Source organism: Ambystoma mexicanum, chromosome 12 (genome assembly GCF_040938575.1).
Source record: "Ambystoma mexicanum isolate Mex_15411 chromosome 12, UKY_AmexF1_1, whole genome shotgun sequence".
In the NCBI taxonomy this organism is placed as follows: Eukaryota; Metazoa; Chordata; class Amphibia; order Caudata; family Ambystomatidae; genus Ambystoma; species Ambystoma mexicanum.
This window is the reverse complement of record NC_090936.1, coordinates 436,034,252-436,057,456: the sequence shown is the minus strand read 5'-3', so window position 1 is coordinate 436,057,456 and position 23,205 is coordinate 436,034,252. Positions and strand designations below refer to the sequence as shown.

At 46.3% G+C, this 23,205-nt stretch overlaps 1 protein-coding gene across 8 annotated transcripts in view; it reads right to left on the bottom strand.

Moving 5' to 3' along the window:
- Positions 1–23,205, bottom strand: part of ERC1 (ELKS/RAB6-interacting/CAST family member 1) — a 2,866,486-nt gene that overhangs the window by 2,613,944 nt on the left and 229,337 nt on the right. For all 8 annotated transcript variants that reach the window (XM_069628613.1, XM_069628618.1, XM_069628615.1 and 5 more), the window contains exon 2: positions 11,234–12,050. In XM_069628613.1, the coding sequence (XP_069484714.1) occupies positions 11,234–11,902 (669 nt within the window). In that variant the 5' untranslated portion in view covers positions 11,903–12,050. The remainder of the gene's footprint in view (positions 1–11,233; positions 12,051–23,205) is intronic.

The window sequence follows — 23,205 nt, the reverse complement described above, 5'->3', positions numbered from 1 at the left end:
TTCACAGGTACATAATTCAAATTGCAAGTGAATACAGCATCACTTCAAGGAACCCATCTGATGATGGAAGACCAGATACGTTTCAAACCAAAATCACACTTTACAGTTTTACCCCTCCAAAAGAATGAAAAAAGCAGGGTAGCTCTCTTGATAAACAAGAATTTTCCCTTTATATAGGAAGGTAAAAATGATAAGGAGGGGAGATTTATAATGCTACAAGTGGATTTGGACAACCAACTATATTCAGTAGCGATTTTACAATCGCTAAACTAAGGCTGGGTTCTTCCTCATTTTCTGGAGGAACCTCAGCTTTTTGGAGAGAACACTCTTATTAGCAGGACATTTTAACTAAGCAAATAATTAAGCTATGGATAGTTTGAAACAAAGAGCAAACTGGGATGGAGGAAGTTTCCAAAAATTAAAATTAAAGGCAAAACTAGAGATGCCCAACTTAGTTGACATATGTGAACATACCCTCCTCATGATAAATTACTAGTTACTGACCGTAGTGATTAACAGTCTTAGTCCTTAGTCCACTTTCCTCCATACTGCATGGGCGTCCCTCGCTAGGGACAGGAGATGGAACCTTTTTCACCAGAAAAACCTTCTTCCCCTTTAAATTTAGAGGCACGCAGGGGCATGGCCCTGGGACCATGCGCTCACCTTACTCTGGCCACCGGCACCCCTCCTAAGTCTCCATTGACGTGTCGACAATATTTAACATTGCCTAATGACACCAGTATGATTAGGGGAGGAGGATGGGACGTATGGAGGAAAGGGGACAAAGAGTAAGTTAGTCACTACAGTGAGTAACTAGTAATTACTCTTACATCCTGTCCCCTTTCCTCCATACTGCATGGGTGATTACAACTGAATGTAGCCCCACGGTGGAGAATATACCTTCCTTATGCAAATAGGTTCCTTAGAACCGCCTGTCCGAAGGTCGAGTCTGACTTGGAGCCGACGTCCAAACAGTAATGCCTACAGAAAGCCAAAGGGGTGGCCTAGGTGGCCGCCCTGCTGATGACCTGCCACGGAACCTGCCGTTGGAATGCAATGGCCTTTGCCTTGGCTCGGACAGCGTGAGCATGCATGTTAGCTGGCAGTGGCTTGTGCTGCCCCTCGTAGGCTTCCCCGATGGCTGCAACCATCCACCGTGCAAAAGAGGCCTTGGATGCTTGATAACCGGGCTGTGGATCCCCCGAAGGTGACAAACAAAGGTAAGCCTATTCACTCATTTAGATGGAAAGCAGAGGGTACTTTAGGTAGGAACGCAGGGTGAGTCTGCAGGACTACCTTATCCCTGTGGAAAGTGGTATAGGGTTCTGAGGCCACTAGAGCCTGGATTTCACTGACTCTGCGAGCGGAGGCGAGGCCCACTAACAGAGCTGTTTTAATGGTGACCAGCCTGACGGTCGTGGACGCCATTGGCTTGAAGGGTTTGTGTGCCAAAGCGCCCAACACCACATTGAGGTCCCACACTGGGTGTGGCTTCTTGATGGGCGGGTAGAGCCTGGACAGGCCCACCAAATGTTTCTCGACTATCGGGTTGGAAGGGGAGAAACCTCCTCCTCCGAATTTCTGTAGGCACCTATGACTGCCAGATACGTGCAGCATGTGCCCACTTGTTCGCCCGAGTACGCAAGGTGTGCCGAGAAGGAGAGCACATCATCCAGCGTGCACGTAAGGGGGTCGATTTCCTTAGAGTCCGCCCAATGACAGAGCCTAGTCCATTTACCCTTGTATTGGCTCCTGGTAGCCTTGCTCCTGGCGCCCTGAATGATCTCCAAAGAAATGTTTTAAGGAGGGATGACCATGAGGAAACTAAAAGGTGGACAGAGCATAAATCCAGTATACGAACAGGGAATGAAAGAGCTCTGGTAGCATTACACTTTGTACACAAGAGACGACATTCCATTAATTACAACTTGTTATCTTAGAACAGGTGACGTTTCCAAGAAGAGGGTGTAATCTATGAGGACTACTAGCAAGAAGAGAGATTTTCTGTGATAAGTAAAATGGATGTTTTGCAACTGAGAGGAGTCAATATTGAATGGGGCTTATCTTGATACCTTTGAATAAGTTTGAGATTTAGGATGATGGTTTTTAAACAATGATATTGACGTAGTTACACCAATAGATTCAAATAATACAGCTACTGACTTAGTTCCCAGTCTAATGGATTTAATCATAGAATTTACTTAAGTATTTGAACATATGTGAATCATTCTAGCATATATATAATTATTGACTGGATTAAGGGATTTTAATAACACCGTTCAGTGATTGCTAATGACAGAAAACTTCAATATGGTGGCATGATAGGCACGATGCATGGAGGACGTCATACATCACACTGTTTTGGATTGCATATACACAGCGCTTTACCTAGTAATTTGAAACACACAGGATCTGTTTATGAAGATATTCGATTGACCTAGTTGGGTGAAAGATAATTGGTGTGGGGAGAGAATGCTTAAACACAAATGATCATTAGAAAGAAGAACAAGTTACTTACCAACTCATAACGTTCTTTCGACTGGAGGTTCCTACAACATATTCCACATCTTTGACATGTAATGTCCACAGCTGTGCACTTCAGAAACTTTTTCGGCAGAGAGCGTCCTGCGTCGATGACGTCAGGTCGATGTTCTTCGAAGGACTCCGTCGAGGGCAACGTCACTGGATGTTATAAATAGGATGCACGGCGCCCGTAGCCTCAGTTTATGTTTTTTTCCCCCAGAACGTGTGGCACCAGTCTCATGCCTGCTGGACTGCACATAGCCTTGCGGAAATGTAAGCTGCAATTGCATAGGAAATTCTCCAGAGGGGCAGGCTGGGAGGACAATGTGGAATACGTTAGAGGAACATCCAGTTGAAAGAACGTTACCAGTTGGTAAGTAACTTGTTCTTCGAATGGATTGTGTCCTCCAACGTATTCCACATCTTTAACAGACTCCCAAAGCAGTACCAGAAAATGGAGAGGGGAATAAAGAAACACCTTACCAATGGCCATATCCGGACCATGGATTGTATTCAGGGAGTAATGCTTAACAAAAGGTGTGGAGCGAAGCCCATGTAGCGGCATCACAAATATTCTGAATATTTGTGATGCCGCTACATAGGAACACCCTGCTGAAGGGCGGTGGAAGTAGCCACGCCCCTAGCGGAATGAGCTTGCAACCCCTCAGGAGGGTCCTTACCCGCCAAACGCTAACATTCCGTAATGGTGAGGATAATCCACCTGGAAAAGGTCTGTTTGGTAACAGCATGGCCCAATCAGTGTCCAGCATATCCTACAAAGAGATGATTGTCCACTCAGTCCCTGGACATCCTAGAAATGTAAAAGCTCGGAGCTCTCCTAGGATCCAACCTATGGAGTCACTCCTCTTCCTTATCAGGATGAGGAGGTGGTTAAAAAGAAGGAAGAACCACCTTCTGACTCAAATGAAATTCAGATACTACCTTAGATAGAAAGGACGGACGTACCCCAAGTACTACCCTGTCCTTGTGGAACACAGTAAAGGATGGCTTAGAGGAAAGTGCCTGCAATTAACTCTGCAAGCGGAAGTAACCGCGACAAAGAACACTGTTTTGAAGGACAATAACCTCAAAGGACAAGCGTGCAAAGGTTCAAACGGAGCACCCATGAGAAATTTGAAAACCAGATTTAAATCCCAAACCGGCAACTGGAAAGGGCACGGCAGGAACACATTAGTCAGTCCTTTAAGAAATTGAGAAATCAAAAGGAATCTTAAAGTAAGAACATTCTTCTGACGAGCACTTAAATATAGACAGCGCCACCAGGTAACCCTTAATGGTACCTACTTGAAGGCCCCTGTGGGCCAAAGAAAGTGAAAAAGACAAAATCATAGGAATGGAGCACTGAAAAGTATCCACATTGTGACCTCTGCACCAGTTGCAGAACTTACGCCAACGGTACAGGAATTTTGTTGCAGGCCTCCTGGCTGAAAGCAACACCTCTATCACGTCATCAGGGAGTTCCCAATCCTTATACCTCAACCTTTCAGATACCAACCTGGACACCCCACCCCCCCCTTCCTTGAGAGAGAAGGGAGGAGGAGAAGGGAGGAGGAGAAGGGAGGAGGAGAAGGGAGGAGGAGAAGGGAGGAGGAGAAGGGAGGAGAAGGGAGGAGGAGAAGGGAGGAGGAGAAGGGAGGAGGAGAAGGGAGGAGGAGAAGGGAGGAGGAGAAGGGAGGAGGTGAAGGGAGGAGGTGAAGGGAGGAGGTGAAGGGAGGAGGTGAAGGGAGGAGGTGAAGGGAGGAGGTGGGAGGAGAAGGGAGGAGAAGGGAGGAGAAGGGAGGAGAAGGGAGACAGCGCACGCAAGGCCAGATCCTCTCGGTAGGGAAGACTGCGTGGAGGGCAGATAGACATTTCTAGAAGGTCCGGGTACAACGCTCTCCTGGCCCAATCCAGAGCAATGAGGATCATGTGGGAACCGAACCTCCGCAACACTTGAGGAATGACGGGGACTGGAGGAAATGCGTACAGCAGTGGGAATGACCAATCCACTACAAACACATCTCCTAAGGCTCCTCTTGGAGGAAATTCCCTCGAGCAGAATCTCTCGCACTTCCGGTTGACACTGGTGGCAAAGAGATCCACTTGCGGGCTCTCCAATGGGCGAAGATCTCCTGAAGGACTTCCTGAGCTAACTCCCACTCGTGAGATATCGTGCTCTGACTGCTCAGAGCGTCCGCCACCGCATTTTCATCTCCGGCCAGATGAACTGCCAAGACCGAAATTCCCTGCTGGATGGCCCAGAACCAGAGCTGCATTGCCTCTCTGCACAACGGGAGTGACCCTACCCACATCCCTTTTTGTTGAGGTAATGCATGGCCACTGTGTTGTCTGTCATGATCAGGACACTCTTGGTCGGAATGAGCTCCCCATCCTGTGAGGGAAGCATCGGTCACTACAGTCACCTCCGGCCATGGTTACCAAAACGGCTCCCCCTTCATCAGGTTCCCTTCGTTGGCCCACCACAGAATATCCTGGGAGACCGTGAATGGAATCTGAACGGGATCCGACATCTTGCCTGAGAACTGCGACCACTGCATCTTGAGGAACCATTGCAGGAATCTCATCCTCAGCCTGGCCTCTGGCACCAGAAAAATGCAGGATGTCATGAGGTAGAGCAACCTTAAGAATTTGAAAGCTGGGAGACCCTGGGCATGCTGAAACTTGTCCACCATCTGCACAATGCGATGAGCCCTCACCTTGGGAGGTGAGCACTTCCAATGACGTGTCTAATACAGCCCCGATGTACTGGAGCGTTTGGGAACGTGTCAGATGTGACTTCTTGAAATTGAGGGAGAAGCCCAGCCTGTGGAGGGAGCGGCAGGTGCAACTGAGGTGATCCAATGCTTGCTCGGGAGAGTGCATCCGGATCCACCAGTCGTCCAGGTAGGGGTAGACGTGAATCCGCCCCCCCTCGCCTGAGGTACGCTGCCACCACCACCATTAGCTTGATGAAGAGACCCTCGGGCGGAGGTCAATCCGAATGGCATGACCCAAAACTGAAAGTGCTAGTCTCCAGCCACAAACCTCGGGTACTTTCTGTGCTTGGGATGAATCAGCACATGAAAGTAAGCATCCTGTAGGTCCAGAGACACCAACCAGTCCTGAAGTTGAAGGGCCTGGAGGACTTGAGAAAGAGTAACCATCTTGAACTTGTCCTTCCTGAGAAGTTTGTTCAACCAACGCAAGTCCAAGATGGGTCTCAATACCCAGTCTTTCTTTGGGATCAAAAAGTAAGGGGAATACCATCCCTTGTTCCTCTCCGCTACAGGCACCAGTTCTATAGCGCCTTTCTCCAGCAGGGTTAAGATTTCCTGCGCAAGGAGCGGATCTGGAAGCTTCAAAGAGTTTCCCCAGTGGATTGTCGTGAGGCCGCTTTAGGGAGGGAAGGCAGTAGCCGTGGGCCATCGTATCCAGAAGCCACGCATCCAAAGTAATGGCTTGCCACTCTTCGAGATGCTGAGAAAGCTGGCCCCCAACTGGCAATGGGGCATGGCCTCATGACTGTTTTGGAGCGGCTGCAGCAGTGTCTGAAGGCAAAGAGGCAGCTGCCTGAGCGGCTTTGGCACCTCCACCTCCCCGACCACCACTGGTACGTTTTCGCTGGCCCCTTTGACTGGCGGCCCCTCTCATTCTACCAAAGGAGGAGTAGTAACTAAAAGAACATCCCCTCCACTGCTGTCCCCTAGGACGAAAAGGCGGAGGTTGGAGCACAGCAGCGCTTAAAGATTTTGCTGCAGCTTTCGAGGTCTGCAACCTCTCAAGGCTCTCGTCAGCCTTGTTGCCAAACAAATGTGTGCCATCAAAGGGCATATTCAGAAGACGGGCTTGACATCCAGAGCAAACCCCGACTTCTGCAACCACGCAAACCTGAGTATAGCGGTGCTCGCAGCCATGAACCGGCTAACCCTGTCAGCCGTATCCAAACCCGACTGAAGGTATTTGCACATGGCATCCTTGCCGTCTTGCACGAGAGCAAGGAATCCATCCCTTTCTTCCCCCTTGGGAATATGCTCAGCCGCTAAAGAAACAGTTCCACAGACTGTGTGAGAACCTTGCTAGGGCACAAGTGGAGCTGGCCGATTTCAATGCCATGCTCCCCGCAGAAAATACCTTCCGAGCCCATCCATCGAAGCGTTTGTCGTCCATATCAGGAGGGATGGTAGGGTACGCCGACTGCCGCGAGGTGGCCATTGCCACCTGAACCACAAAACTCTCGGGAGTGGGTTGAGTGCATAAATAGCTGGGGTCGCTAACGGAAGGGCGGTACTTTTTTGTCAAAGATTTATTAGCAGCCGGAAGGGATTCCTGTGACTGCCAAGCAGCTGCCACCCTTTTCTGTAAGGTGAGATGAAACGGTAATACCGGGTCAGAGGACGGACCTTGATCTAAAATGTCCGTTAGATCATCCTGCACAAAGTCTTCATGAGGACTGGACCAGCCCAGATACTCCGAGACCCTAGTTATGAGCCGCCTGTATGAAGACTCAGCATGAGCCCCAGGCTCAGGCGTACCAAATTCCACTTCCGGAGAAGTGTCCAATCCACTGGCATCATGAAGGGTTTGCCTCAACTCCTCCAATTGACTGTCTGCACAGCACCGACCGAGTCAACGCCGGCTTCAAGCCCTTAGCAGATTGCAGCAGTCTCGCTGGAGACGAGGACCGAGACCTGGAAGCACGTCTCTTGCAACTATCCAAAGCCTTGTCCGAACGGGACCTTGAAGGTTCCCTGTGCGAATCGCGTCACGGCCCCGAGCCCGGAGGCGTGCGAGCCACGATACGAGACCGTTCCTTGCCGGCTTTGTTAGAAGGTGCAACCGAAACTGTGCCCTGCGATTGAAATATCGCTAACATTTGCTCCTTAAAGGCAGCCCATTTCTCCTGAGTCGGGGACTTTGTCGGGCATGCCACTTTCCTCGCAGCACCATCCTCCGAGGACAACGGGGAAGGCGACTGGTGATGGCGCTTCCGAGAATGCCACGACGAGGAAGGAGAATCGCGGGAACCACTCCGGGACCGAGAACCCCGGGCATCCTCCCAACGCGGAGAGTCGCCCCTTGAATCATCGGTGGACACCCCTTTTGTTTTCGATTTAGAAGTACGGGACTTACTGGGTTTAGAACCCCTATCTACATGGAGCTTCCCCTTACGCTCCTGTAAGGCCTTGGCAGTCAGCGACTGGCATTTTTAACAGTCGGTGTCGCGACTCTCGCCCAAGTACCACAAACAAATGCGATGCGGGTCGGTGATCGACATTTTCGACTTGCAGTCCCGACAAGTCTTGAAGCCAGACCGCGGATTCGGAGGAGTCGTAGAAAAAGACATCACTGCGATGAAACGCGAGTTCTTGAAGCAAACAGGTTTGAGGAAAAAACAGAACTGAGGCTACGGGCACTGTGTGTCCTATTTATAACATCCGGTGATGTTGCACTCAAAGGAGGCCTTCGAGGGACATCAACTCGACATCATCGACGCAGGACGCCCTCTGCCGAAAATGGTTCCGAAGTGCACAGCTGTGGACACTACATGTCAAAGATGTGGAATACGTTGGACACAATGCATTCGAACCCTATTTTTAATATTATAATTGCATAGGATAGAAATAAATTATACCGAGGCAAAATGTATATAACAAGGACATATTGAAACAAAGAATACATACATATTTCAAAGATTAGGTTAAGTCATGCATTTTACATGTCACTTGAATGAATAATTCTATAGGCTATGATCTGGAATGCTACATAGATTCATTGTATATTATTCCAGCACATGTCCTGGTGACATGAGAAAAAAGCCACTACAAGCTTTAGAAGAGGTTAATGAGCTTTCATTATAATTGAATTAACACAAATCTAAGGAATCTCTCTAAAAGGCCTTAGGTTATTTTATAGGAAAACAGATCAGAGGGTCTCCTGATGAAGGATAATGTACCCGAAACATGTAGATTTTAGAAGATATTTCTGCCAACGGCTTTGATCTGTCAAGGACCGCACAAAATGGATTGAATTTTCATGTAGCTGTGTATTATCTAAAAAGATCAATTTATGTTGATGAAAACTGTGTACATGAAAAGAAGGTTTTTTGATAAACTATTTCATACCGGCAAATTGTAGGTAAAAAAAATAAAATAATGGATGTATGTATTTTGACAGAAAATTTTGGAGAAGTATTTGAAATTATGCGTTTACAGTGTTTTTTTTTTAATGTTCTGTATTATAAGAACTTTATATTAGCAAGTTTAGAGTGGTTAATACAGTTGGGCAGCGTCTTAACCAGATTGGACTGTGATGTGGATCCCCATAGGTTAATATGGGGTTTGATATGTTCCAGTATAGTTATCTGAGTAGCCAACCGATCTCATCCAGGCACACCAAAAGTGGACTGAATTTAAGTAGAGAAAGTGTATTAGTTCAGGAGAACTAGAGGGAGTCTGCACCCTACTCTTAATAGTACTGTTTTACTGGGCCACAATGGGTATAGACTCATTGGTTGTAGGTCGTTTTTTACATTTTACAAGTGAATTGACAAATAGGATGCTAGGTATCTTACTCAACTACTTTATTGCTAATATCAGGACCTGTATGTTGCTTGACTATCCATTTTTGAATGCTCAGATGTCATCTCTACAAGGGAACAAATGTATGTAAATACTAACCAAGAGTGAGAACATTATTATTGTGTTTCTATTTGGGAGTATAAAAGACACTATGTTGCAAGTGGAAACCCTTATTTGGATCAAAACTGTGGATACATCCAGGAGGTAGAACCACCACAATAGTGCTGTCCAATAGTAAGCCTGTCAGGTGCTCAGGTAGTAGTTTCTCTTGCACTGAAGCTCAAAAGACCCAACTTTTTCCAGAGCCTTCCTTTGGGTACAGCTTTCTCTGCCACAAAAAACCTGCCATAGGTGGACCTTTAGACAACATTTGGGGTGGACGTTAGGCTATGGCATGCACGGTATGGTGTAAATCATGATGAAAGGGGTACTCTTGCACCCAAATTAAAATGGAAACTATCCAGTTTCTCCTTTGCAAATCCTAAAACCGATCTGGACCAAGGACCTGGCATGCTTTAGACGCTGCAAAAAAATTCTAATTTTTCCATTGATAGAAACATCTGGACATTGACCATCTACATCATCTGAAATTAGACTAACCCTTACATACCTTAGCAATAAGCTTCAAAGATCCCTAGTAGCAATGATAGGCAATGTTGTCCAGCTATGAAAGGACAACGATAGGTACCATCTTTGTATCTTGTAGGTGAATCCTGCTTCCCAATTAATGCCTGAAACCCAGGATCATCTTTTATTTCTTGATGATCAAATCTTTATTTCAATCCCTTCGTGGTCAAAGAAACACCAAAACCCAACAAGCTTCAAATGTAACCAGTCAGTGCTCCAGATAAGATCTGGAAGTGGGAGTATTATACTCCATATTTGTTTTTAAGTTGGGAGAAAATATGATTTTTAGGGAGTAAAAATGTAATTCCAATTCCCAATGAGAGTATTTTATAAGAGTAAAAACATGTTTTAATTGAAATACTGAAAGTATTTTGTAATATTTATTCCTTTGCACCAAGCTATTTGTGCACATTATAAGATACATGTTTACTTCTAACAATCAGGCAGTTAAAATTGTATTTCTTCCGTAGCACTACATGTACTACTGGTCCAAACATATCCAAGGAGCTGTGAAGGTGAAAGCCGGGGCACACGATTCTACTGTCTTAACTATTTTTTGTTTGGAGTATTTGTACTCCCTATTTTTATTTTTTAGGACTACTTGCCAATTGTTAGGGAGTAAATGTGGTACACCACTTATCTGTAGGGCTGGAAACAGTACTTTTACTGTATTCCCGCTTCTCTTCCTATAAAGCATCAGCCATTAAAGCTAAAGGGAATTGGAATTTGGCTGTGACTGCCACAGAAAACAAAATAATTGTTGATTGCATAGCACTGTTAGTATTTCTATGACAGCCACTTTGCAAAGTGACTAAACATTTGCCAAGCCAGTCAAACGGAAGTGCTAACTTCACCAAAAGTGATCAAGCAAAACAGTTTAAGGAACAAATATTCCATGAAACATTCCTGTTGTAACAAAAAAGGTTAATCTCAGCAGAAGCAGACACATCTGGGCAGATTTATTATCTGCCATACACAGTCCTTCATTAAAGTCCTTCTCCCCAGTAAGAGGTAAACATTCACCTACTAGCAACATCATGCTGCTTCATAAAGAAGTTCTCACATGTTGGTATTTCAACAAAGGGTGTGTCTAATATGCTGACCACAATGTAACCGTTCAAGCGCCTGGATGCCCCAGGGCCAGGCGGTGCTTTACAACTAATAAACTAAACTTAACATGTGCTTTGTAATCACCTTATTAACATTCATGATAAAGTTTCTGCTTAAACCTTGCAATCATGCACAACTTAAAAAGTGAAGAGTGTTGTAAATGAACTTCAGGATGGAGGACTTTAGAAAAACTCTGCTTGCCAAGAAAACTATTGTGTCTCGGCAACCAGATAAAAAAAATAAAAAAATTTAAAAAAGACAGTCAGCTAAAATGACAACGAAATGATATTCAATGCTCCAAATCCAGAAAAGGAAATCTCGCAAAACGTATTAATAGCTCCAACCATCCTGATCCAGTCTAAAGTATTAAACAAGCTATTATCTCAAGCACTCACCTGGTTCTCATCTTGAACAACTCGATATTGCTCCTTCCAGATGGTTATTTTGGAGGCTTCGTCCTTGCGTAATGCACGCTCCTTTTTCAACTCAGGACTCCAGAAAGTTTTAATGCTATTCATAGAAGAGCTAAGTTTACTTTCTTTTACCTCCACATCTCTACGTAGAAAGTCATTCTCTCGAAGCACTTCCTTCAGCTGAGACTGCAGGTCCATGATGGTGTTATCCCTTGCCTGGCGAAGGGAGTGGGGCACAGTAGAAGCCATGCTTACAGGTGGAAGGTGGTGTTCACCAAATGCAATCGTATCGCTAGCAACTCCGCTACTCGCAATATTGGGGCTGCTCCCCATGGCAGTCGTTCTAACCCCATAAGGTAGTCTTCCTCCTGACCGCCCAAGGGTCATGGTGCTTTTTGGGGTTTCCACTCCTATGTTTTCATGGTCACTCAGGTACATGGGGCCGGATGTGGCATAAGCTGCATTTAAGGATTGTATGTTTTCCATAGAAAGGGTTTTGCCGCTTCCACCTCCTACTCCACTTCCACCACTCCCACCAGTGCTATTGGTCCGGCGGTGCCCCAAGCGCGGAGATCGTGGCAGCCTTGGTGAACGTCCAGGACTCTGACTACTTGGTTCCACCTTACCCACTGATCGAGCACTTCCGTACATGACTTAAATGTTGTGTATGGTGGGGGTAGGTTCGAGAAAGCTGGGTGGGTCTTCCTGTGCAGTTTTGTTAAATGGCGTTATGGTTTTTGACAGCTCAAAACAATGCTAGCACTTTCCATCTTGTTGTTCTCATCATTGCTCGTTTTACCTGCAAGTAGTAAAGGGGAGAACAATTATTAGATTTTCAATAGCTGCCGAGCTGTCAATCCATTTTTCATTAGCCACTCCCCAGCAATCATTTGAATATGGCCACTTTAACACCATCTTTTAGGGAGGAAATACCACATTTATCTTATTTCATAGAAAGATTCCTAAATTGTTGAAAATACAAACGTTATGCTTTTGCCATCAGCATAGATTTCATTATCATAAGGGGACAGCTTTATCATCAATTGGGGAGCTATAGTTTTCATATTCAAGATATTTTGACTGTGAGCAGACAAGACCAATTGAGGTTTTTAAAGACAAGTTAAGCTAGATTAAAGGATTACAATTCTAAATCATGTTTGGAGTTCTAAAACAAAAAGTAATGAAAACGGATTTATCAAAGTCAATATACGCAGCGTTGGTTGTAATGTTCTTGGTTTACAATGCTCGGAACATGTTTGCAGTATGTACAGCAGTCACAGTCCATCTAGGCCAGCCCTCATAAAATCAAGAAGTCTGAAATTTGCGCTTTCCATTCTGCATTGCACAGAATCCTCAATCTACGTTAAAATAACATACAAAAGGTACTTCAATGTGTAACTGGGTTTTACAGAACATACCAGACATGCAACAGATTCTCGGGTCACCATGAGCAAAGGTATTGCTAACCTCTAGCAAATTGGTGGTAAGCCAGGCAGGCATCTCATTGATTTATCAAATGCTTGGATCAAGTCTAGTTTGAAGGTCACATCTGTCCTGGCATATAGGGCAGAAGTGTACACCTCGGAGAGACACAGTTGCAACCCTTCTCATTTTACTACAGGTAATATGTGATATATTCTAAACAAAAACAGTGGATGTTAAAATCACCCAGGGTCAATTACTTCTGCGTATACAAAAAGCTATTCCATCAGACAATTTAGAAATCAAATTTGAGCAATTCAGGAATGATGAAAGAGGAATCTTCGGCAATAGATTTCACACAAAAAAAAAATAGATGGCGGGACATGTTATGTTCCAATTGCGCACCTCGGATTGTAAGTTTATTATTGTGGAAGATCACATAGAAATGAAAGTTATCACAACATGGGAAGGGGCAGGTCTGTGAGCAACTTGACGAAAGAAAACAAGGCATTGCTATTTTTCCTTAAATCCCAGCATACTCTTGATTAGGACATCCCGACTGTATTACCACCAGATGATGCTGGTTGCCACCACGCTAGAATGCGCAGATGCAATAAAACCACAGACTCTGAACAATTTGTCAGGTCCCGGTTCAGTGGGACAACGCCACTGACTCAGTGCCAATGGATCCTGCTGGTATAGACTGGTTTCCACAATAGAACTGTTCATCTACACCAGAGTCCGAGGCAGAGCGCAATGCTGCTCGCCTAAGTACGCTGTCACTGGAAATTCATCACAGTTGCCATGTTTTACCGAGTCAGGTGATTCCTTTGGACATGCACATACATGATGGACAAATCCCAGCAGACAATGGGAGTAATTGTTCTAGACAAGGCAGCAAAAGTGGACAGGAAGGCCGGTAAATGTAGTAGGGTCAGCTGTTGTAAACGCACAAAAGGAGCTTATCTGGATGGTTGGGCGGGTAAGTTGGGAACGGGTTAATTAATGCTAGGAGGCGGTCTGTCTTGAAAGACCGAACTGTAATAAAAAGAAATTAAAAAACGCTTTTATACAAATCGCCTCGCGCTTGGTTGCAAGCTTGCATTTAGAGCCCATCACGGAACTGGCAGCAAATCTACCTTCTATATCGCAACACATAGCACAAGTTTCTGAAGGAATGAAGTTCAAACCACAAACAGCCAAAAAAAGAATGCAGTGTTATTTAAATAAACAAAAAATGGTCTAACACGCAGGTTTCACACATTTTTGAAGCAAACTCATCCACAAAAATACACCTTGGACATATCCCATTTCCCTCTAAAAAGCAATTCTGGGTTAAAACCAACCATTGAATTCCTTATTGTAAATCGTAGGGAACCTAAAGAAAAGCTCCCTGTAACGTTTGTAATAAATGAATAAGAAGTTACTCACCGTAGTGACCATTGTAAAATCCCCTTTCCTCCACACTTTTAGGACATTCCTTCCTATGGGGCAGCACAGGACATTTTGGCAGCACCATGCAAAAACAAAATAGGAGTACTTTGCCCAGCCAAAAGCCTGTGCCTCCCGTAGCCTTTTCAAACCACATAAGTCAGCTACGGACTGAAAGCTAAAGCATTTTAGGGGGATGGTGTGGAGGAAAGGAGACTTTGGACTACGACTACAGTCACTATGGTGAATAACTTGCTTATTCCTACATTTCCTCCACACTTCTTGGAGAGTCACACGCACCTACTGGTGGAAAGTCCCGTTCCCATTTTAACTGAAGAAGTTCCTAAGGAATGCCTGTCCAAATTTAGCATCCACCCTCTTAATCATGTCAAGACAATAGTGCTTGAAGAAGGCCAACAAAGAAGCCCAGGTGGCAGCTTTTGCAGGGGAGTATGAGGGGATGTGCGTTTGAAACGCAACCAAAACCGCCTTGGCTTTGACTAGGTGAGCATGAAGACCTTTAGGCTGTGGTAATTTCTGCAAAGTGTAGCTCTCCTAGATGCATCCCACAATCCAGGATGAAATAGTCACCTTAGAGGCAGAATAACTCTTATTTGTACCCCAAAAGGTTACAGATAACAGGATTGTCTTAGGTCTTTGGGTCCTCTCCAAATAAAACCTTATGGTCCTAATGACCAACAAATGAAGCACACATTCAGGCTCAGAGTCCTGGTTCGGCAAAAATACTCCAAGTGATCTGATTAATATGGAACTCCAACACTACCTTCGGGAAGAAGGATGGACGACTGCAAAGAACCTCAAATCAAAAGGCTGTAACCAATTCATCAGCAGATAAGCGTCTGAAGTGCGCTAACCCTTTTGGCAGACATAACAGCCACCGGGAAGGCGGTTTTCCAGGAAACCAGTCCCAGGCCAGATGTCGCCATTGATTGAATTGTCCTGTGACATATAGTGGTGACAAGCACATTCAGGTCCCATTTGAGATGCAGAGGCTTGACTGTGGGTAGTAACATCAATATGTTACTTTTCCACTGGATTCAAGATCGTGAAACATTGCTCATATGAACTGAGGTATGGGCCTACAGCTGATTGATACATTTTTCAAGTTCAGGCTCGAAATAAAGGTAAGCACATTCTCCTATGAGGCAGTGAGAGGAATGTGTTTATTCAATGTCCAGGGGAAAAAGCTAAGCCACTTACTTTTGTATTGGGTTTTAGTCCAATTTTTCCTGCCATCTTAAGAATTTGCAGGTTATCCTCTGAATGCCCCAAATGGCCTATGGACTTGACCTCAGGTACCATGCTGCCAAGTAAATCTATCCTGGGGACAGGGGGGGGGGCTGGATCTTACACAACCAAGTCCCGTAGATCTGGAAGGAAGTTGGGGGGACTTCCTGGATGGGGTCACAGATTTCAGAACCAGAACCGGGCAGGCCACCAAAGGGGCGCAAAAAATTAGGGAGCAGGACTCTGCTTCCCGCAACCTCCAAAGGGCTTGATTATTCAGTGGTAGGAGGAGAAGAGGTATAGGCAGCATTCCCTCCCATTGGATCCCCAGAGCATTTGCTAGAGAATCGGCTTCCTATCCCTCTCTGGATGCATAGGCAGGACACAATTTGTTAAATATAGTGGCAAAAAGATCCCCTTGAGCAATCCCACACATGGTGAATGGGGGCGAGACCACCTGGTGATGCAATTTCCACTCGTGATTGGCTTTCGTTAGGTGGCTCAAATGATCCGCTTCTGTGCTCACAGCCCCCAGTAGATGAAGCATGTGTGGCCATATCCCATGATGGAGTTCTCATTCCCGTATCTGCAAGGTTAGAAGGATGCCCCGAGGCGATATGGTTCCCTCTAGATCATTTATGTAGAACATCAAAAATGAGTTGTCTATTCTTATGGAGACAGACTTGTTCTGCATATTGGGCAGGAAAGTGGCTTCCGGGTCAAAGAAATTCATGGAGGTGTCCGGTCTTCCGTTGACCCTATGTCAAATATCTGTGGATCATGCACGTTTGCCCACCATCAGGGAGGAATCCATAGTGTGAACAGCCCGAGGAGAGGGGTCCCAGAAAGGAACACCTTGTATCAGATTTTGGGGATTGGACCACCAAATTAAATTCCAGATGGAACTCCTAAGGAATCTGTATTTGTGCGATTGAAGATCTGGTGCTTGAGACGAAGACTGTCTCAGCACAAATTGAGCTCTGTGCATCTTTAATCTGGCAAGAACTGCCTGTACACACAACACCAGAGACGCAGCAGTCTCTAAAACCACCAGATGACCTGATGTAACTGTAAATACATTGTCCATTTAAATGTAAATATTTTTGTACTGCAACTGTAAGTAATGTGCCCAGATGCCTCCGGGCTCGGCGCGCTATATAAATACAATACAATACCAGGTGCTTGTGCTGTCAGAGCTAAGAAACCAGCAGTAAAGGAGGATTTTTCTAAGTTTACAAATAGGTGAACACCACCCCAAACCCCCGGCCTTGTAGTGCCCAGTCCTCCCTACACAGAACTGGAGATGTGGAGGAAGTTGGCTCAGAAAACATGGTTGCACCAACTCTTTGTGTGTAAAGTGTTTTTCTAAACAGAGGCTAGGTGGTTGATCCCTTTCCTCCGTTGGCTCCCTCTGCGCCTTCAGCAGGACTTTCTTAAATTCTGGAAGCTCCTCAAGAGTTTCCTCATTACCTCCTCCTTCCCTTCTTCTCGTCTCTGCTATTCCCACAGTTGATGTGATTGGTGTTTGGGGCCCTTATGCATCATCGGGGCCCCTGACCTCCCACACCTATTCGGCTTAGCTTCTGTCTATCCTCAGCACTAGCCTTGGCACACCCTCCACCCTGGAGGTTCATACTTCCACCCAACGTTGCCCCTGGCCATGTAGCAATCAATAACCCAAGCACTTAATCTATGGCTCACACATGAGCCTAGACTCCCCAGCACTTACGCCCTCTGCCCTCATCCTTGCTGCACTTACACATTCTGAATACTCACAAGGCATAATAGGTTTGTCCTTCCACCTTTTCCCTCCTCTACTCCTTTATTAAATATTGTGTTTAGTAATTTATTTCACTCCCTTGTTCGCTCCCCTCGCCCTGTGGGTACTTTGAAACTGTATTTTACTTGCTGTATAAGCACCTAACAAGCAAACAAATAAAATAACCAACGAAGATGACCGAGGCCAAGATGCAAAGGTTACTTTTTCAGACTGCAGCAGCTTGTACCTGAAGTCAATCATTTCATTTGTTGCCTTTCTAGAATGAGGGTTTGCCCAAAATTCTCTCATCTGAGCCAAGACATCTTTTTGCAAATCTAAACCAAATCTTTCCTATGTTTTTATGCAGAGAGCCCCTGAGAGAACTTCCACCACGTTTGGTGGAGGCTCCGGAATAGGATCTCAAGAAACCCCATAAGGTCCACGAGCCTATTCTGAAAGGCTCGCCGAAGAAGGAATCTCCTCCTCGCCTTTCATTGGCTGCCCGTCAGGGACTGTGGGATCTCCTGTGGGGGCCACTTTATCCGTTGCAGTATTTGGAAAGGGTGGTCGTGGATCCGGTGGCACTTCAGGTGCTCTAGGCAGCTGAGGAGGTAAAGCAGTCAGGAGGCTTCATTGGTTTCTGTGGTGTTGGTATAAGGTCTCAAAAGAGACCCATGAAGCACTCCTTCATAGGATCAGAGTACATTAGTGCCTGAAACCTGGTGAAGGCGTTTTCGAAATGCTTGCCGAGTCTTCCCTTGACATCCACGGGTCCACTTAGTATAGCAGAGATAATGTGGAAGGGAGCAACAGAGATGGTGGCATGGACAGTGCTGAACAGTCTACCCTAGGCGCAAAAACATTGCGCCCCAGAGTAGCGCTAGGCATGGACTTTGGGTGCGTCTCCATAGAGGAAACTGCTGAAGAGTTGGGAGCCTTGGCTGACGAGGAAAACTGTTCCATTCCAAGTGGTAGCAAGGCCGCAATAATTCCAATTGCGTCAGCTCAGGGCGTGGGCTGTGACTTTGATGCCGATTGGTTACGAGCCTTTGACTAAACCGTAGCAAAATTAGCCGTGGAGGTGGGAACCTCGGCTGTGCCGGTGATCGATTTAATGTTCACTGAGGGAGCCTTTGGAGAAGTCTGTAGTTGTAGCCCCTTTACAGTGAACTTCGGCAATGCCCATAATTCACGTAGACCTTAGGGGTGACACTGGTGATTTTAGCCTCCAAAAGGGGGAACCAATGTCTGGAAGGTGTGTGGATTAGCCTCTGAGCAGGGAACCACTACGGGAATCTGAAACGGTCTCCAATTTGGCAGTCTTGGGACGAGCCCAGTCAGCGCTACGACATAAGTGGAGGCTTCTGAGACCGACTGAGGAGAAACCTCTAGTCTGGGGTATCCTGTAAAAGGTTTGCTTACCGGTCAAAGCTTCTTCTCCTTGAGAAAATCTTAAATGTGCTTCGGCACTGGATGTCAAAAGATCTCCTCCCAATGTAGGAGCCATCCAGCGAGAGTGAGACTGGAATGTGTGTCACAAAAGTAGCACACGTCCCCACCTTTGGTCAGGTCTTAGGCACTAAGAGTGAATGAGGGTCCTACACGGTTTAGTTTCAACTTCAAGAAAGATCAGAAACAAAGCCTTTTGTTCACGGCACAGACAGTAAGAAAATGGCAATGCCAGAGACGAGGGGATAGAAATTAAGGAAAAAAAAAACCTGCAGAAACAAACTCACCGGTCCCACACGCACCAAAAACTGACCGCACAGAGAAATGGACTGAAGGCGGGGCCCAAAGGCATGGTGAAGCAGTGCCTGTGGCTGTGCATGGACCAGGCCCACCTAAAAACAAAAAGGACAAACATTTTTTGAAGGGTGCTACAAAAGGCTCCAGTTCAATCCCGTTGGACAGAATGTTCCAGAAGTAAGGAGGAAAGGGGACGGAACGTACGGATATATGAATTATTTTTGAATGCCTTTTCTTATAAAAAAAATTAATTAAATCATTAAGATCTCTTAGTACACTGGATGATTGCGAGGTGCACGCCAGATTTGTCATTATAAACTAAGGCCCTTTTCTTTTTATCCAAACTTTTCAGATAGGATGGTCAGAGAAACATTAATGGAGATATTGTCATTACTTACATTCTCAAAGTTACAACATTTCAACTCTGATCAACTCTGAACGGGATGGCTAACATTAAAGAGCACAATGTAGAATCAAACTTTGGTCTAGAAGAAATATCTTTAAGAGAAGCAAACAAAGAATAAAAACCATTGTACAAACAGATGTTTGGGGATTTTGTTAAAGTGTGCGAACTTTTCTTCAGTGGAAGTAAATTCATATCTTTGGTTTCAGGTTATTTAAAAACACATTTGTATTTTAACCAGAGTAACAGTTGTGGCAACCAGTTAAGCTACATCCAATTAAAGAGATGAACTAGTTACTTACCAATTGGTAACATTCTTTCGAATGGATGTTCCTCCAACGTATTCCACATCTTCGACATGTAATGTCCACAGCTGTGCTGCTTCGGAATATTTTCCAGAAGAGGGCGTCCTGCGTCGAAAGCCTCCGTCGAGGGTGACATCACCAGATGTTATAAATAGAACACACAGCGCCCCTAGCCTCAGTTTATGTTTTTCCCTCCATAATGTGTAACATGCTCGTACACAACGACTGCTTGACTGCACCTAGCCTTGCGGGAACGCAAGCTGCAATAGCATAGGAAATTCTTCAGAGGGGTAGGCTGGGAGGGCGATGTGGAATACGCTGGAGGAACATCCAGTCGAAAGAATGTTACCAGTTGGTAAGTAACTAGTTCTTCGAATGGATTGTGTCCTCCAACGTATTCCGCACCTATGACAGACTCCCAAAGCAGTATCAGTGAATGGAGGAGGCAAAAGAATAATAAAGTTACTCACCGTAGTGACTACCTTACTCCTAGTCCGCAGTCCCATTTCCTCATACTTATGGGACATTCCGTCCTGTGGCAGGGTACCGGAGCACTTTTGTAAAAAAGCATCACATTTTCCAAAAATGTGTCCCGCACATGGCCATAACCTCGCCCTCCTTAGCTCCACCCAGCGCATCGCCCATCAGTCCTTTTCTATCGCCAGGTCTGAGACCTTTAAGCAATAACAGAGGAAACTTATTAGAGGGGATGGCGGGCAGGCGTATGGAGGAAAGGGGACTATGGACTACGAGTAAGGTAGTCACTATGGTGAATAACTTTATTATACTCCTACGTCCCGTCCCCTTTCCTCCATACTTATGGGAGATTCCCATGCACTCCTCACAGGAATTACAGGAGGATGGAAAATCCTTACTGAAACAGGTTCCTAAGCAGAGCTTGATCGAACTGAGCATCAGTCCTGGAGCTCAGGTCCAGACAGCAATGCTTACAAAAAGCTGATGGGGAGGCCCACGTAGTGGCTTTTGCAATGGTCTCCCAGGGAACATATTTTTGGAAGGCAACGGGCCCACACAAGATGAGCATGAATTCCCTTTGGGGCCCGAAGATCCGGAATGGTATAAGCCTCAAAAATACAGGCAGCAATCCACCGGGAGATGGTTGCTTTCGAGGCTGGCTTTCCTTGCAGATTTCCGAAGGTCACAAAAAGCTTCTAAGAGTTCCTACGCTCAGATGTTCTGTCCAGATAGAACTTAAGGGCTCTTCTAACATCTAGGCAGTGCAGAACCCTTTCGGCCTCTGAGGCCGGGTCTGGAAAAAAGACAGGCAATGAAATTGATTCAAATGAAAATCAGAGACCACCTTTGGATGAAAGGGGGGATTCGTCCGCAGGACAACTTTATCCTTATGAAAAGTAAGGAAAGGATGCTCTACCGACAAGGCCTGAAGCTCACTTACACGTCTTACCGAAGTCACAGCAATCAAAAAGGACACTTTCCACGGAAAGTACTTAAAATCGACAGTAGCCATAGGCTCAAAAGGCTTACGACACAGGGCCGTAAGGACCACATTCAGATCCCAACTTGGATGCAGGCTGCCAACAGGAGGATAAAGATGTAATAGACCCGCAAAGTGTCTTTTTATGACCGGATTAGTCAGTGAAAAAGAGCAGTGGACAGGTAAGCAGCCGACAAATAAGTCCTGCAAGATAAGACATGAATGCCCGATTCCGCCAGATGTGAGACAAACGACAGGACCATGTCGATAGTAGCCTCCCTGGGGTCCAGTTGCCTAGCTTAACACCAGTGGCAGAACCGTAGCCATTTACTCCTATACTGAGGTTTAAGGTTTCCTGGCCGCCTGAATAAAGAGCATGTTATCCGCAGACAAATTGAAACGCCTTTAAAGATCTGAACTCAGGCACCAGGCCGCCAAGTTGAACGATTGTGGGGAGGGGTGCCACAACTGCTGATCGCTCTGGTGAAGCAGATCAGAACCAACAGAAGCATGAGCAGCGGGCACACCGATAGATGCTGAGGCTCCAAAAACCAAAACCTGGCCAGCCACCAAGGGGCTATGAACAGGAGGGAGCAATTCACTGTGTTCCTTAGCTCGCACAGCGCCTGATTCATCAGAGGAAAAGGCGGAAAAGCGTAGGCCCTCATGTTGTGCCATGGAATTTTGAGAGCATCTCCCAGAGAGGAGGCTCCGAGGCCGTTCCTGGGGGAAGCTTCCTGTTTGTCGATGTCACAAAGAGGTCCACTTCTGGAGTGCCCCAACAGCGAAAAATATCCAAGAGGATCTCCATGTTCAGTTCCCACTCGTATCTGACCACTGCTCGTCAGCTAAGGGCATCTGCAGTGATATTCAGCAGGCCCGGGATGTGTACTAATCTGAACGGCAAGATCCACAAAAGGAGACCTGGTACCCCCCTGTTTGCGTATATAGAACATGGACACCGCATTGTCCGTGCGGACACGGACCACCTTGTTGACAATGCCTGGTTTGAATGCTTTCAGCACCAGGAATATCGTCAGGAGCTCCAGATAATTTATATGAAGCTGTGTGTCCTGTGGCGACCAAAGATCGAAAACCTGAATATGATCCAACGTCGCACCCCAACCCAGAAGGGAGGAATCCGTTGTGACAGTAAATAGTGGGCAAGGTGGAAAGGAGCGCCCACCGACAGATTGCTGAGACGACCACCACAAGAGGTCCGTCCTCATGAAAAGTGGAACCGGTATCATTTTGGAATCTGGATCCACTGCTTGAAGCTATGAGCGCCGAAGAGCCACCTGCGTCCGCCTCATCTTGAGATGAGAAAGAGCCAGCACACACAAAGCCATGAGGCCCAGAAGCCTCTGGAACCACCAGGCCGACATGCTCTCCGGCTGGATAAACACCTGACACGTTGCCAACAGATTCCCCATTCTTTCCCCAGTCAGGTACACTCTGCAATTGATCGTGTTCCAATGAAAACCCAGGAAAATCAAGTCCTGAGAGACCGTCAGGGAGGATTTCCGCCAGTTCACCGACAGCCGAAGGTGAAGGTGAAACAGGAGCTGGAGGAGAGACTGAAGGTTTGCTCGAGGCTTTCAGTGGACAAGGACTGCGCAGCAGCCAGTCCAAATACGGATACACATGGATACCCTGTAGCCGAAGAAAAGCTGCGATGACCGACATCTTCATAAAGACATGCAGTGCCGAGCTGAGACCAAACGGGAGCACGCGAAACTGCAAATTCTCGTCCCCCATAGAAAACCACAGGTATTTCCGATGCGGACTCCAATTGAGGATATGCATATACGCATCCTGAAGGTCCACCACGCTGTGCCAATCGCCCTTCTGTAAAGAGGACTTTATCTGACCGGACGTGATCATCTTGAATTTCCCTTGGAGAAGAGAAAGGTTCAACTGGGAAAGGTCTAGGATGGTGCGCAGGCCAGTGTGCTTGGGTTTGGGCACCGTAAACAGACGGGAGTAGAAGCCCTCCCCTCACTCCCCTAGAGCAACGGGTTCCACCGCCTTGAGATCCAGAAGCTTCTGGACTTCGGCTCTGAGGGGGGGGCGTTCCCGACTGCTGGAATGGAGATTGATGGGTGGGGTAGGGAGAAGGGGTAAGTGGAAGCCCGCCTGAGCAATGGGCAAGACCCACCGATCCTCGGTGATGGTCCGCCACAC